Source organism: Scardinius erythrophthalmus (assembly GCF_964197995.2).
Source record: "Scardinius erythrophthalmus genome assembly, chromosome: 25".
NCBI lineage: Eukaryota > Metazoa > Chordata > Actinopteri > Cypriniformes > Leuciscidae > Scardinius > Scardinius erythrophthalmus.
Genome location: NC_138245.1, coordinates 21,020,341 through 21,035,304, shown reverse-complemented (window position 1 = coordinate 21,035,304; position 14,964 = coordinate 21,020,341). Strand labels below are relative to the sequence as shown.

Here is a 14,964-nt window from a genome sequence, read left to right as displayed (position 1 = left end):
GGTACCAACTATTCGTGTTCCTGCTGAATATTCATCTTTGCAAATCGCTTGAACGCTTCACGCTGAATGCGGCTGTTTACACTCAGGGTACATTACGGCATATTTTCTATGTACGACGTTCTCAATATAATTCATAATCCCACGTTTATAATGAACAACGCGTTATGGTTATTGTGTTACAAACGGTGTATGCATAGAACAGAGGGGCGGGGTGAGCAAAGCTCATTATCATTTAAAGAAACATGCACTTAAATGGCGTGCTGAAAACAGAGCTGTTTTTGACCAGGTAAAATGAGTGTTTTCTTACAATACTAATGAGAATTTTTAATTAAAGTATATTACAAACTTTTAATTTAGACCCTAAAGAAACATATTAGCTTGTACAAAAATGGCATTACCGGTATATGACCCCTTTAAATTGATTTGTTTCAATTAAACAAAATCAGTTGATGGCTGTCAGAGCCGATTTACAGAATCCTGGTGTGACAAAGTTTCAACACAAACACAGTATCATGAAAGCACATATTCATATCCTCGAGTGAGTCTTATTTCAACACCAAAATAGTATGTATTTCCCAAAATAACACCTTTGATATTAAAATATGAAGGTTGAACAGCCTAAAATATCTTTATTCCACCACTTGTCTGTTTTTGCACACAAACCTCTAATGAGCATCTAACAGATAAAACTGACTTTTATCTCATCCACTAATGAAATTCATGTTAGATAAGATTCTTACCTGACAGTCGAAGTCTTGGAAGTTCTGAGAGTTCTGTAGGAAAAAGAGATGATATCTGATTATTCCTTACTCACTGAGGTGCATAAAAATTTCTAACAATGTAAAAATATTGATCATATAATCAATTATTCTCTCCCAGCCACTGCTGCTCTTTATATTGACACCACTAGATGGAGTGAGAGGTCAGTGAGTCTCTCCAGTTCACGCATTTACCCTGGTTTCACAGAATAGGCTTAAGATTAGTCCCAGACTAAATTGCATGTTTGAGCTGTTTTAACGGAAAGCAACTTGCACTGACATATGTTAGTGACACTGGTTTGTCTCAAGATGCACACCAGAAATGTTTTTTTTTTCTAATGCACGTTTATAAAAGCTACTTAAATGTCCTAATTGAACTAAGGTTTAATCCTGGCTTAATCTAAGCCCTGTTTGTGAAACCAGGCCATAAATAAAGAAAAAAATACAATCATGTCATAATTAACTCACCATCATGTCTTTTTAAACACCTCTATGCTGATTTTTTTTTTCAGTGGAACACAAAAGTAGAAAATTAAGGTGTATGGATGATTTTTATGACACTTTTATGATACATTTTTGGTGTTTTATGGAACTTGACAGCCGGTCACAATTCGTTGTATTTCAAAGGAAAAAACTAATAACACCCACCTGCAAGTGTAATGAAAATAATTCTAATAAACTATAAATGTGTGTAAACGTTATGTGAAAAATATGATACAATTATAGATATTACTATTAAGTTGACTATCTTTTTTCTACCCACCCCATTTGTGTACTGTTAAAAACCAGAAGGAAAACTATTGCTGTCAATACACATAAAACAATTAAATAATTTCTAACCAGTATTGTCAAATTGGATACATTTTAGCTTAGTTTATTATTATTTTTTTTAACCCTATGGCTGCTCTATGGTTTAGCCCATTCATTAGTTTAAAGTGAGAGAAGGACATTTGTCCCTTGCGTTATACTGGTGGCCTCGCTCAGCACTAATGGGTGTATGACATTTACATTTCTATTTTTAGAAATATAATTTTTGATATGGATGCTGTGTGGCAAAAACTAATAGCAAGATTTAACTGACAAACCCTGGGATGCCATTATGAAAATTTCTGCCAATAAGGGCAGCAGGAAGAAAAAAAAAATTCTGGAATGGATTGAAAATATCTTTAATTGTGCATAATCTTTTGGCACCTCAACCCCATTCCCATCCTTTAAATTCCATTCTTCCACTTTTTCTCTTGCTTAACCTGTTAACTGTCACGGGCCCACCGGTGGGCCCAAATTCATTACATATTTAAAACAGTAATATCCTATACTAAACCTAAACTAATCTTGACAAACTATATATCATTTGAAAGCTTACAATCTCTAGTTTTCATATTTGGTGACTGATTTTCAAAATAAATTACAGAGGAGCCGTAATTTATCAATTTGCAACAAGACAATTTTCATATTCCTAAGGCGTGTTCAGACCTTTATTTTGAAATAGCAATGAACATTTTTATGTGATTCTTAGAGGTTGAATTCATATCAAAATCTGCCAAACTTCCCATATTACTTCTGAATAGAATGTCTACTTCATAAATTGTATGAAAATTGTGGAAATAATGGTTCAGATGATCACTCAAACCACATATGGAAATAGAGGCGTCCTTATATGGGCAGTAATGGAGTCTAGTTGTCACCTAGTGAAAATGTTTGGTACTGCGCCCAAACAAAATCTTACTGAAAGCTCATTTTTTGAGATATCAACCTAAATTTTGAAACACAACTTGTTCAGATTTTTGACTTTGATTTTTTTGCAGTTTTAGAGTCACCCAGGTTTTAAAAATATATATTTTATATAAAATATGAATAATTAATTTTTTTACATTTTACATTTCCATAAACTCAAACTGCTATAACTTTTTTTCTGTTTCACTTTCTTAATTTATTTCACTTCTACAAAAATCTGCCAAATGTCTTCTTTAAAACAAGACCAATTGTATGTCTATACTCCAAAGCATTCTTTAATTACAACCATTTAAGTTCTCAAAAAAAGGGGGGTGACAGTTAACAGGTTAAACCATTTCACTACTATTCCACCCCATCCGTCCCTTTTCCATCTCCATTTGTTTTCACTTGCTCCATGCTCTCACATGAATTATTCAGTTTGATGAAGTAAAGAAAAACGCAGGGGTAGAGAGGAACTTTGCCTCAACTACAGGAAAACACAGATCTCTAACACGAGGAGCCGTGGAGGAAAGACGTGCGTGAGAGTGTGGCACAGATGTGTAATGCTTGAGTCGTGAGACGTGGCATGTGTGCGTGAGCATCACAATGCATTACAGAGAGAAAAGAGGTATGAGCTCTGCTGTGTCTATAGGCTTTATATTGTGTTAGATCTTGCTCCTCATACATTTATGTGCATATATATCAGCAACGGCAAAGTCTGGCTGCAAATTCTGCTGATTTAAACTATACATCTTGCTGACTTACCAAATTTATAACAAATGATTTTGTAAAAGTTTTGTAAAAATAGAGAGAATGACTTTAGGAATGGGTTGGAAATTCTAAACCTTGAGTTGGAGCTGTATCATTTCCAGCTCTATTATTACTTTTTTGATTCAGTTTGAGCGTCGGTTTGCTAAAGAGATACTGAGTTACTCTGTGGTGATGTGTGTTGGAGTAGCGTGGTCATATCTGGCTACCGGGAGCCGGTAAAACACACTCTCACACGCTTACTTTTTACCATTCTGAGAGGAGTAAAATTTGCATATGTGGCTTCAACAACCAGATGCATTTACACTTGTCCGATATCGAATCGAAACCGTTTCAGAGGCCCTTTACACGTGGTCTTTTCACGATCATTTGATGGCTTTACTATCATTTTAATTTCATTTGATGGCTTTACTATTATTCAAAAAAAAAGAAAAATTAATATAATAATAATAATAAAAGTTACATAAATAGAACTAATAGAAAAATGTGTAGGTGTATCAAACCTAGGGTCTATAAAAACGGTAAGTACACAAGACAGAAGATGTGTTTGTCGTGCAAAACTGACAGAGGTATCACTAGTAAAAGATATAGTTATATCTTGTTTAAGATTGTGTATACAGTAGACGGGCATACTAGTGTGTGTGAGATGGATGTTTCTGATATGTTTATCTCACCTTGTAGGTCAGCAGAGGCTTGATCTCGGTCAGCTGAACATCTTGCAACTCATCCATCTCTGTATCTGTCTGTACTACAAAAAGAAGAAAAAAAAGCACATTCATGAAACACAATACATGACCAACACTATTTCTTATTAATGTAAATAAAAAACAATGTGCACTGCACACTATCTGTTTCAGTTGAACCTAATCTAGTCTAATAAAGCCCAACATTGCCAGACAAATCTCAGGTTGCGTCACATTTGCAGCAGACCTCACCTGAGTCAACACAGAGCTTTGTATTGAATTTCTGTTAATAAAACACGCTTTGCGATGTACTTAGTAGAGTTCTAATAATTTCCACCCTTGTAATCGCGCGCAAGTGCAGTCACCCTTTTTATTTTTAATTAACCTGGCAGACCTGAGATTGGGTATCAGCCCACAACAGCCTTTAGTTACACACTCTCGGTAAACAGTAATAAAAGCTGAGAGCCGAAGGGAATGTCTCTACAATTAAATTTGCTCTTTTCCGTTGCCTTGGGAACTGGGATGTTTTGATGTAAGTGTACAGTCTGCTTGCTAGTTAATATATAAATGTTGCATGATTCTGGTCTGCGATTAACATTCTGAAGGCTAAGTTTTATGAAAGGATCAGTTTTTTAAATTATTCTTCCAGTATAATCACTTCCTGTATTCATTACAAGGACTGAGACAGGAATGTTCAGACAAATAGTTTTTTTATTTGCGTCCCTTCTGTTTGATTGCTGCTAATGAGTGACTATGCAAATGAAGCCCCACCTTATGTTTTTTCAATCTCTATTCAAGGTGAGACCTACAGAAATATGATGCATGATCAAATACAAACCTAGATGCAACAAAAAATGTGACATTCGGTATGAATGATGTGCCTATTGAGATCTGCTGAGATCATGCTGTAAGGTGGAATGACATGCTGACGTGGCTTAACCCACTTCCACAAGCCTCATCTGTCTATCATCACAGTTCTGACCTTCCTGACCTTGGGACAGATCCAAACGTGACTGGCTGATTTAATTGTAACACCGTCAATGGACAGATGGCACCACCATCAGATGAGCCATCAGTCTTAAAACATTTTAATCAAGAATTTTGGTTAGAATTGATAAGAATACAAAAGTTGATCAAAAATACAGTTAGGAAACAGTAATGTGAAAAATTACACTTTAAAAAAAGTTTTCACAGAATTTTTTTTGATCCTTAGGAAATCATTCTAATATGCTGATTTGTTGTTCCAGAAACTTTTCTTAACATTATTAATGTTGAGAAAACAGTTGTGCTGCTTAGTATTTTTTAGGAAACCATAATTTTTTCAGGATTCTTTGATGAATAGAAAGTAGGGGTTGCACAGACTAGCTGACTTAGCCATGACGCTTTAAGCTTGACGTCGACTCGTCGCTGATCATGGCCTATAGAGGGCGCAACAGGATAAGAAATCTTTATAGTCCACATTTACGCTCAATTTCCAAATAGTTAAAATGACAAATAAATGCATACTCTGAGGGCGCTCCACAAGACATGTTTGATTATATCATCTGGATGCTCAAAATTGGGAGAACAGCTTATTGTAGACGTAAGTTAATCACTGTTCTAAACTAATGAGCTGCTGCATTGTAATGCACAAACATAGCTCGCACATTATGGGCAGATGCACAGAATCATTCAGTAGCACATAAATGTACTGTCAACAATGTTCTGTGATTTATCAATAAAATCGCTTAGAAACAGAAAAGTTCTAGCATATATTTCTTAGTAACTAAAACCCACAGCGTCACTATTAGAGAGACACCACCAGGTAGAATTAATTCACATGCAATCGCTTTCTTACTAATACATTCATATAAATGTAATCTTTACTGTGCTACTTTATCTGTATCTGATTTAGAACGAGCAGAAATCTGTGAGAAATATAATGACCCAAAGACAAAAGAACTGATAAAAATAAGCTGTTATGTAGGAGCAATAGTCATATGCCATAGCTGTGCACAAGGCAACCCGCGTTCAAGTCACAACTCGTGGTTCAGGCTTATTTGTTCATTAATGACGTCATCAGCGACTAGTCGACGTCGACTTTCATCAGATAAATGTCGACTTTAAAAATCTGAAGTCGTTTAACCCCTAATAGAAAGCTTTTGTAACATTATAAATGTCTTTTCCATCACTTTTGATAAATTATTGCGTTACTGCTGAATAATAGTAAGGAAGTAAAGAAAAATTTCTTTAAAAAAAACACCTAACTGACCTGAAGTGTATTTAGGTGGAATATATATATTTTACATCCTGTAATAGTTTTCAAAACCTTTTTTGCCTCAAATATGTACAATAATGAGCAAAATGCAGTTAAATTTTTTTTAAGTTGTTTAGCAGCTTCCCTTATGTCAGTGCAGTGCCTTTCATCAATGAAATAGCAGAGCAGCATGAAATTAAACTTCCATTACGTAAAAAGCGAGAAAACTACTAGCACACATTAAGATTTGAAAGCTTAGTAGGTGGAAATCTCCTCCGCAATCCCAGCAGCAAATCCGGATGAAGCGCATTAAATAATATTTAGACAAGGAGTGAGTGACACAAAAAGAAAACAACAAATGTTCAGCATGCCAAAGATTTGCCACAAAAGTCCAAGATTCTTCTGCGCATAGTCCACGAATCTGGACAGAGGGCAAAGGTCAAACTGCAATCATGGCCACTGATTGTAATCCCAAGATTGAGCTGAAAGGCTCCAGCTGGAATTATCTAGCAGATTCATAGACTTTTTTTTTTTTTTACATGCTGCCAAGATCAGTGTCAAGATTTCATATCAACAAGATTTGACTTGCTTCATTAACCCGAGTTAACTTCCTCACCAAAACTATCAACCGCAATCTATGTCATTTTCAGTTTCCACCCACTCTAGTTGCGCATTCAGTGAAGTGTAAAACTGTTGCCATAGAGACAAAAGGGCTGATGTTTATTTTCAGAGTGGGCTCCCAAAGGGACGGGAAGCAGTAATGAAGACTCAGAACAGCAGACCGAGGCATAAGCTGAGACTCACAGACACCCATAGTTCTGTATATTATATTTCTCACATCAAATCAGGGCTTTTTCTGAGTATAGATGAAAAATCTACTTTAGGTAAAACCTACAGCAAAACAAACACTAATTCACCAGCATCTTCCCATGTGTATTGCATAACTGAGGACTGTGCTGTCCGAAGAAATGTGACTCATGTAAAAACACTTCCCAGGGTTCCAGCCTCATATTTCAGAGATTTTCAGCGAAAATGTGTATCTACACAGCTGCGAAAAGAAAATACCAGAAAAAAATGATCAGAGCTAGATGACAACGTTACTATAGGGCATTGCTGAATCTATTTCACAGATAAATGTCTACAAATATCAACTTTCAGCCCTAACAAGCCCCTCCAAACACCCTGTTAATCAGTCACATATGGGTAAAGAGGCCTTCTAGCCCACACACACGTTTGTTTCACTATATTAGCGAGGATATTGCATAAACTTCCATCGATTTTATATTAGGTTAATGATATTCTCTATCGCCTATCCCAACCCGTCACCTAAACACAATCCTCACAAAATGTGCAAAACACTAGATTTAAATAAAAACACGTTTTGGCCGATTTATAAGACTTTTTAACTAGTGAGGATCAGTAAAATGTCCTCACAACTCGGTTGTTGTCATAATATTTCACTATTTACGTGAGGATATTTGGCCAAACCTGTACAGACACACACACACACACACACACACACACACACACACACACACACACACACACACACACACACACACACACACACTTTTTCCTTGCACAGATAGTTATTTGATCAGGCCTGTTCAAGGGAGGACTTCTGTAAATTGTCTCCACACATTTAGTTAATCACAAACTAAGTGAAATAAAGAGAATAGCGTGATAGAATAAATAACAACTTACTTCAATATCGTGATAATACCGTACCGTGATGAAAGCTTCAATGATTATCGCAACATGAAAATTTGATACCATCACATGCCCAGTCCTCATTACTGATTTCCAGCTATATTTATAGTTGATTATTAACCACTTGCTGTTTGTAACAGAACTCAAATCATGAAGTAACATCGGCAGCACATGCTCCATTAATTTTTGTCACAATTCAACCTCTTTTTACGTGGAAGGTCATTGGTCCTGTTCTCAGGAATCCACCAAAGACCACTTACATGCATTCTCATGTGTTAAATTTCAACCAGTCCAATCTCCTCTGAATCCCCGGCTCTTTACTGGGAGAGTGGGAAGTGGTTTGCAGGGAAGTTGAGAGACAAGACCTATGACTAGGGTCAGAATGGAATTGCACTAGGTACAGCATACTGTGCAGTGCACACTCTATAATGCCTACTAGATCTGAAATATTGTGAAATACTTCACAACATGCCATGACAAATGTTTCAAAGCATGATGCAGTGTTGTTGAGGTATTGTCATGTTTATTAATGAAGTACACATGTATTATGGGTTCAATATGGATTTAGTATATTTATCATTTCCATTTAATCTTTCATTTTATTATTCATTTTTTAATTAGGCTAGTTTATCATATATTATTAATAGGGCTGTCAAAAGATTAATCGCGATTAATCGCATCCAAAATAAAAGTTTATGCTTAAATAATATATGTGTGTGTACTGTGTATAATTAAATTAGTATATATAAATACACACACATGCTTGTATATATTTAAGAAAAATGTGTAATTTTTATTAAAAAATTATATTTATATATAATATAAATTATATATAAATATTTACAGTATATGTATGCAAATATTTCTTAAATATATACATGCATGTGTGTGTATTTATATATACAAAATAATTATACACAGTACACACACATATATTATGTAAACACAAACTTTTATTTTGGATGCGATTAATCGCGATTAATCTTTTGACAGCCCTAATTATTAATATCATTTAATATTATTTACTAAAGACATTCTATACCTCTCCAATATGGCATTTTTAGATAGATTAATACAATATATAGTGCTTTCTAATTATAAATATTAGACAATGTTTAATGTAATAAATGCCATTATCTGAGTACTTATATATGGTTATTTTGCATTTTTAATATAATTTTGTATAGCAACTTACTATACAAGTTTTCAACTTGTTATTACATTTGTTTTAACTTAGTGTTACAACTTACTTAAAGCCTTTATAGGGGTATTCATTATGTATAACGCCTTACATATTTTCATAACTAATTGCAACCAAAGTTAAAATGCATTATAATATTTGCAGATTCTTTGTTACATCTAAAATTGGTTGTTTGTTGTGTATTTTAATACATTATACCTTCTAAAGGTGTGTTCAATTAATAGATAAGTATTATAATGTATTAACAGTGGTTATAATTATTTATGAGACAATTCAATGCATAAGGTGCATTACAAGGCATAATTAATGCAATAAAAATACTTTCATAATGCATAATATATAAAGGCTTTAAGTAAAGTGTTAACTTTGCATATGGTAACTAATGCATAAAGATTGAAATAAAAACAATTTAACCAATTGATTCTATGTATTATGTTAAAAGAAAACATAGACTGCTTCAGAAAAGCCACTAGTAGAAGGTTTTAGATTTGCTATTCTGAAGACAGCCTGTATGTTCCCTCTCACCTTTTTCTGCCTGCTTTCGTCTCCATCTCTGTGGCTCCCTCTATCACTAACTGAATTAAGGGAAACCCCTGGTCTAAGCAGTTGTGTGCGTGATAGGGTGACGCACACACTCTGTTATAAAGCTCTTGTGGTGGCAGAGAGCGGCCGATGCACTAAACTCTCTGCCAAAAAAGGAGTTCCATCTCTTTCTCTTTTCATAAGGGATGAGGGACACCCTGCATGCTGACGCAAACTGTCACAGACTCACAGTATCGCATCCATCATACTTCGGCTTTTTCCTTATACATTAAGCCACTTCCTTGCTGTCATTTCTGAAGAAACGAGGATTGCATACACACAAGGGTATATGAGGATACTTACTGACTTTAAGTGTTCTCAGAAATCTCTCTTATGTACACACATGCAATCACATACTATCTTTTTCATAATGCAGTCTATAGCGAAAAACCCTTCTTAGAGTTCCCAGAATGCTTTGAACGGAGTGCATTATTCCTGAAGGGTCACAATGTTTAGCCTTATTAGAAGAGAAAGCCACTCACTGTATTGATTTAAAGCTTACTATTTGTTGGCATCATCAGTAAAAGCATCTTATGTCCTCCAAGACATTCACTTATGCCTCCCCCCCCCCCCCCCCCCCCCCCCCCCACACACACACACACTTAAATTAAGGGCAATTTGACACTATGCTTTTGGTGCGGACCCGAGCCTGTTTGACATTAGAGCTCGGATCACTTGATTGGTGTTAAAAAGGGTACATGGGGTTCTGTTATTGTGAACTTCAGTACATTTCACAACTAAAAAGAGTTTGAAAGTCCGTCCTAACTCCCAGAAGTTAACCACTACTGATGATGTATACGGTAATTAGGGATGCACAGATTTTTAAAGTGCAGGCCAATACTGATAATTATTTTCAGATTATGGCAAAAACCGATAAATCTACACATATTGAAGCCATTAGACAAATAGAAATGCATAAAAACTGATATCCATGCAAACCGATAGCTGAGACAAAAACTAACCAACCTTAAAACTGTGGTGCGTCCAAAGATGAATCAGATATTGATCATAACCCAGCAAATTAGACAATTGTAGACCACTGTTATGAGAACGAATTTTCAAGGACTTTTTCCAGCACTTCAAAGCTCAAAAGTCTGCATATTTCTTTTTCATTTAAATGTTAGTTTTAATGTGATGACCAAAAACATTTTTTGTTCATCCTTCAAAGATTGTCCTCATTTGTACTGAAGATTCAGGAAAACTAATACTTAGTAAAAAAACAAAAACTTTTCTTTAAAAGTAAAAAAACAAACAACAACATTAAATTACATTATAACCAGTAGATGGCGACAGAGGAGCACTTATTGGTTAATTAGCCATATCCACTCCATAATTTAGTTTTTTTCTCACACGTTAAGGCAGGGGTCACCAAACTTTTTTCTGTGGGGGCCACATTATCGTTCCTGACTGTGATGGGGGGCCGGGGCCGGGTCAGCTATATAACATAGAATTGTATGACCCAGACCAAAATGACCACCAGCAGGCCTCATTGTGTAGTAGAGATTACTAGCCTGGCACAGCCATCCCCACTACTATATCCACACTACTATATCAACACTTGATTCCTGGCACATATTTGTTTATCTTTACTAGTGGTTTGCAAAAGTTGTAATCGAGTCTTCACACTTTGTTTTATTTAAAGTTATTCTTCACAAATATTCGTTGGTCCACTGTTCTTTGAAAACTCTGCACTCTCTTTTAGGGGTGGAACGGTACACAGAAGTCACGGTTCGGTTCATACCTCGGTTCAGACATCACGGTTGGGTACAATGAAGGGAAAAGCAAAACAAAAATGCAGAAGGCTTGTGCATGTCTCAGGCTGGACCACCAAAAGAAAAATAAATGTCTTAAGCCTTGTATTTTTTTTAAAATAAGTTTTATTAATAAAGTAAAGGCATAGAACCATTTTATTTGTAGTGCACTGACAATAGTTTTATATAATTAGTTCATTAATTCAATTAATAAAAATACCTTGATATGTTTGGTAATTGTACCTGAATTAGTTGAAAATTAATCTGCTACATTTCAGATTAATATATTTGTTTTCCTTAAAAATGTAATTAACAGTAACTTAAACACTTTGCAGTTTGAATGATGTCCTGCATAAACTAGACGGAGTATGTTTTTATGTTTCCACTGTTCGATCGCGGCCGCGCCACACACACACACACACACACACACACACACAAATATAAGTAAACACTTTACGACTTTTCGATCGCGCCCACACCTCTCTTTCAACATATTCCAGCATTGCAATCTTTACACCGCAGCCTGCTTCAGAGCTTCAGAGCTAAGGCGGAGCTACAGATTAGGTGTCCCTAAGAATCCGCATATCTAACAGTAGTTCCGCATTACATCAATTAAATTGCACGCAAGTTTTATTTATTTTTATACCGTGTATTCTCCGTGTAAATGTATGCACCAAACTGTGACGCCCGTACCGTCCATGACAACCTTTGGGGATTGCCTCATAGGGCCGGTTCAAGTAGTGGGGGGCAGAGGGGCTGGGGGGCCAGTCAAAGGGGGGTGGCGGGCCTGAGTCGGCCCGCGGGCCTTAGTTTGGTGACCCCTGCCGTTAAGGTTTTGAATTTATTATTAGACATTCTAAAAATCATTATTATTTAAAAATCTACTTTTTGTACTAAAGTATGTTGGAAAAGTCACAAAGTCTCATGAAAAACAAAAACTTTTCTTCAAATTGTGAATGAAATTACACGGAGTAAATATCACTGAAGCTGTCAATCAGTTCAGTGCAAACTCAGTGAGTGATGAATTAATATTTTATTTACATTATGCTTTGTTTGTTATAATGAGAGGATCTGTGCATGTGCAGAACTTTGTAAACTTGAGCTAAAGAAAAACTATTGCAGCGTTTTGAGAGTTACTGAGCGGATTCTCACTACCAGTAACTTAAACACAACTTATTGGTCATTATTTTCAACAGAAATACCAGTGATTGGCTACAACGCTACAATTCACTCAATGCTGCAAAATCACGTTGTAAATACCACATTTGCACCGCTGTTGAACACGAATACAACAACCAGATCGTTTTAATTTACTTGCTTTTCTCTTTTATTAAACAATTACAAATTATGTTACACATAGTAATATAACTCGGTTTATCCTATAATTTACAGGCAGCCAAGGTATAGCCGCCACCACACTCTGCCATACCCAACTGACGGCCTTACTAACTATAACGATAATAACAATATTAGTGTCCACATCAATGCACAATATAGTTGTTTATTATAAGCACAGTTTTGTCGCCTGCCGCTTTTAATTCTAGAGCTCTTTAAAGCAGGATGGATTCTGATTGGCTGTCAAGGTTTTTATCGTTTATCAGCAGGAAAAAAAACTATTCTGAAAGTGATTCAAACAATATCGTTTCTCTGTGCCATTATCGTTATAGTTGTGGTGTGGACACATATAGACACTACAAATTACAAAAATCTACAATACAGTATTGTATATGGTATAGTATATTATATAAATCCATATGGTAGCCTACAGATACATTGAACATACTATGTACAATTTACATTTTTGCATGGTCCTTGCCACAAATACTCTTTCCAGACACAAACTTTCATGATGTTTTGTGCAGACAGCACAAGGCCTACCCTAGTGAAAGGCTGAATGTTTATTAGGGGACATATGTGACATCAAAACAATCCCATCACAGAATGCATCTGTCTCTGCAGAGGATCTGCTTTGGCCTCAGTTTTTGTACCGAAAGCATGAGGATTTAAAGTAGGTTAAATTACAGTGTGGGACTAAAGCCTTCAAACAAGCAGATGGTCAAATTTTGTTTCACAAATAGTGCGCACAAATTTACATTCTATATATTCATTTACTTTTGATCTCATTATAGATGCACAAAGCATGGGCCGTATGCATTAGATTAATCTGGTTTGATAAATGACAAAAAAAAATACATTTCTAACCTGTCCAGGCAAGATGTCAGCTGGGTAAATGACTTTCTACAATAAATGACTTTCTACATAAATAAAATCTAAACATCTGCCATGTGGAGGAGCCTTGGCTAAATGTATTTAAGAGAACCTGCATTAGCACAGACTAAAGGGAAATCCCACTGTCCGTCTTCAGCAGGGCCAGGGGAAGTGCTCTGAGAACCCAGTCGGATTTCATCTTAACAACATCTAAACTTTTGAATGGTAGTTTATTTTACACCGTTTATTATTAATAACACACTAGACATTTCAGGGTAAAAGCTAAAGAGACACTGAACTGAGGCTCATGCGAAAAACGTTGCAAAAGCAGAACTAGCAGTTGTTCTTACAAAAGGATTGTTATATGTTTTGCTTTTAAGAGCACTGAGTCCTTAGGGATCCAGTGCAAAATACTGCTCAAGAGCTGCATGAATATACACTGAGCAAATAAAATCAGAGCCTCTGCTGAGATCTGAAAAAGTGCCGGGTCAGTGTGAAATCTGATGAACATTTTGATGGAATAGACTGAGACATCTCAGCAGGCCAGCCTGATATTGAGCCATCATGCAGAAGCACAGCTGTCAAGGTGAAAATGGGAGGAGGGAACGATGGGAGAAAGAGAAACATGGCACAAAACCAAAGACACAAGTTTAGTGGGCTGGCCACAATCCAGGACAACCACATGAAACCCACCGGACACGTGCGGCAGGCCAGAACGAATGACCTTTAATGTTAATAAGACGAAGATCAAGCAGTTGAAATTGATTAAAAGAGCTCAGAGAAAGGGATGATTCGCCTTTTGTAGGTCAGATATTAGATGGGTTTGAGCTGATTAACAAGGTGCAACATCTGAAAATGAGAAAAAAGCGAGTGCTTCACGTAGCAACAGCAGAATCGGAAAAATTAAGGTCACAGGGAACGCTCACAAATCTTTAGACAGTCATGCTAACAACGGCTGTCATTTGCCGAAACCAGTTTCACAGCGTTTCAGACAATAATAAAGGTTAAAACGGGGGAGAGAGCAGTGCAATGCTACTGGAAGCCCTTAAAATTCCATTATTGAATCACTAAACAACTGAGACGTTTGATGTTTTTTTTGCGATCCTCCTCTCTCTCCACTAGACTGCACTTAAGGAAGCACACTCACGGGAACAAACGCTCCGGAGAATCATATTCGCTATGCAGCAATTACACTATGCAAACAACCAATTTGTTTTTCAGTAAACACTGGTCTGTAAGGTTATATTAAATCATTACCATCTTACAAAATACAACCAGTTCTTTTAAAACCAATTGAAACAATTAATAGTATAATATTAAGGAAAAACAGTACTAAAGTTTTACTATGTTTTTT

At 36.0% G+C, this 14,964-nt stretch overlaps 1 protein-coding gene across 4 annotated transcripts in view; it reads right to left on the bottom strand.

Moving 5' to 3' along the window:
- ndrg3a (ndrg family member 3a) overlaps positions 1-14,964 on the bottom strand; it is a 35,283-nt gene that overhangs the window by 17,292 nt on the left and 3,027 nt on the right. For 2 of the 4 annotated variants that reach the window (XM_081358587.1, XM_081358585.1), the window contains exons 2-3: positions 3,914-3,987; positions 741-773 (exon numbers count right to left, since the gene is read on the bottom strand). In XM_081358587.1, the coding sequence (XP_081214713.1) occupies positions 741-773; positions 3,914-3,970 (90 nt within the window). In that variant the 5' untranslated portion in view covers positions 3,971-3,987. The remainder of the gene's footprint in view (positions 1-740; positions 774-3,913; positions 3,988-14,964) is intronic. The other 2 variants (XM_081358588.1, XM_081358586.1) reach the window with 1 other exon arrangement.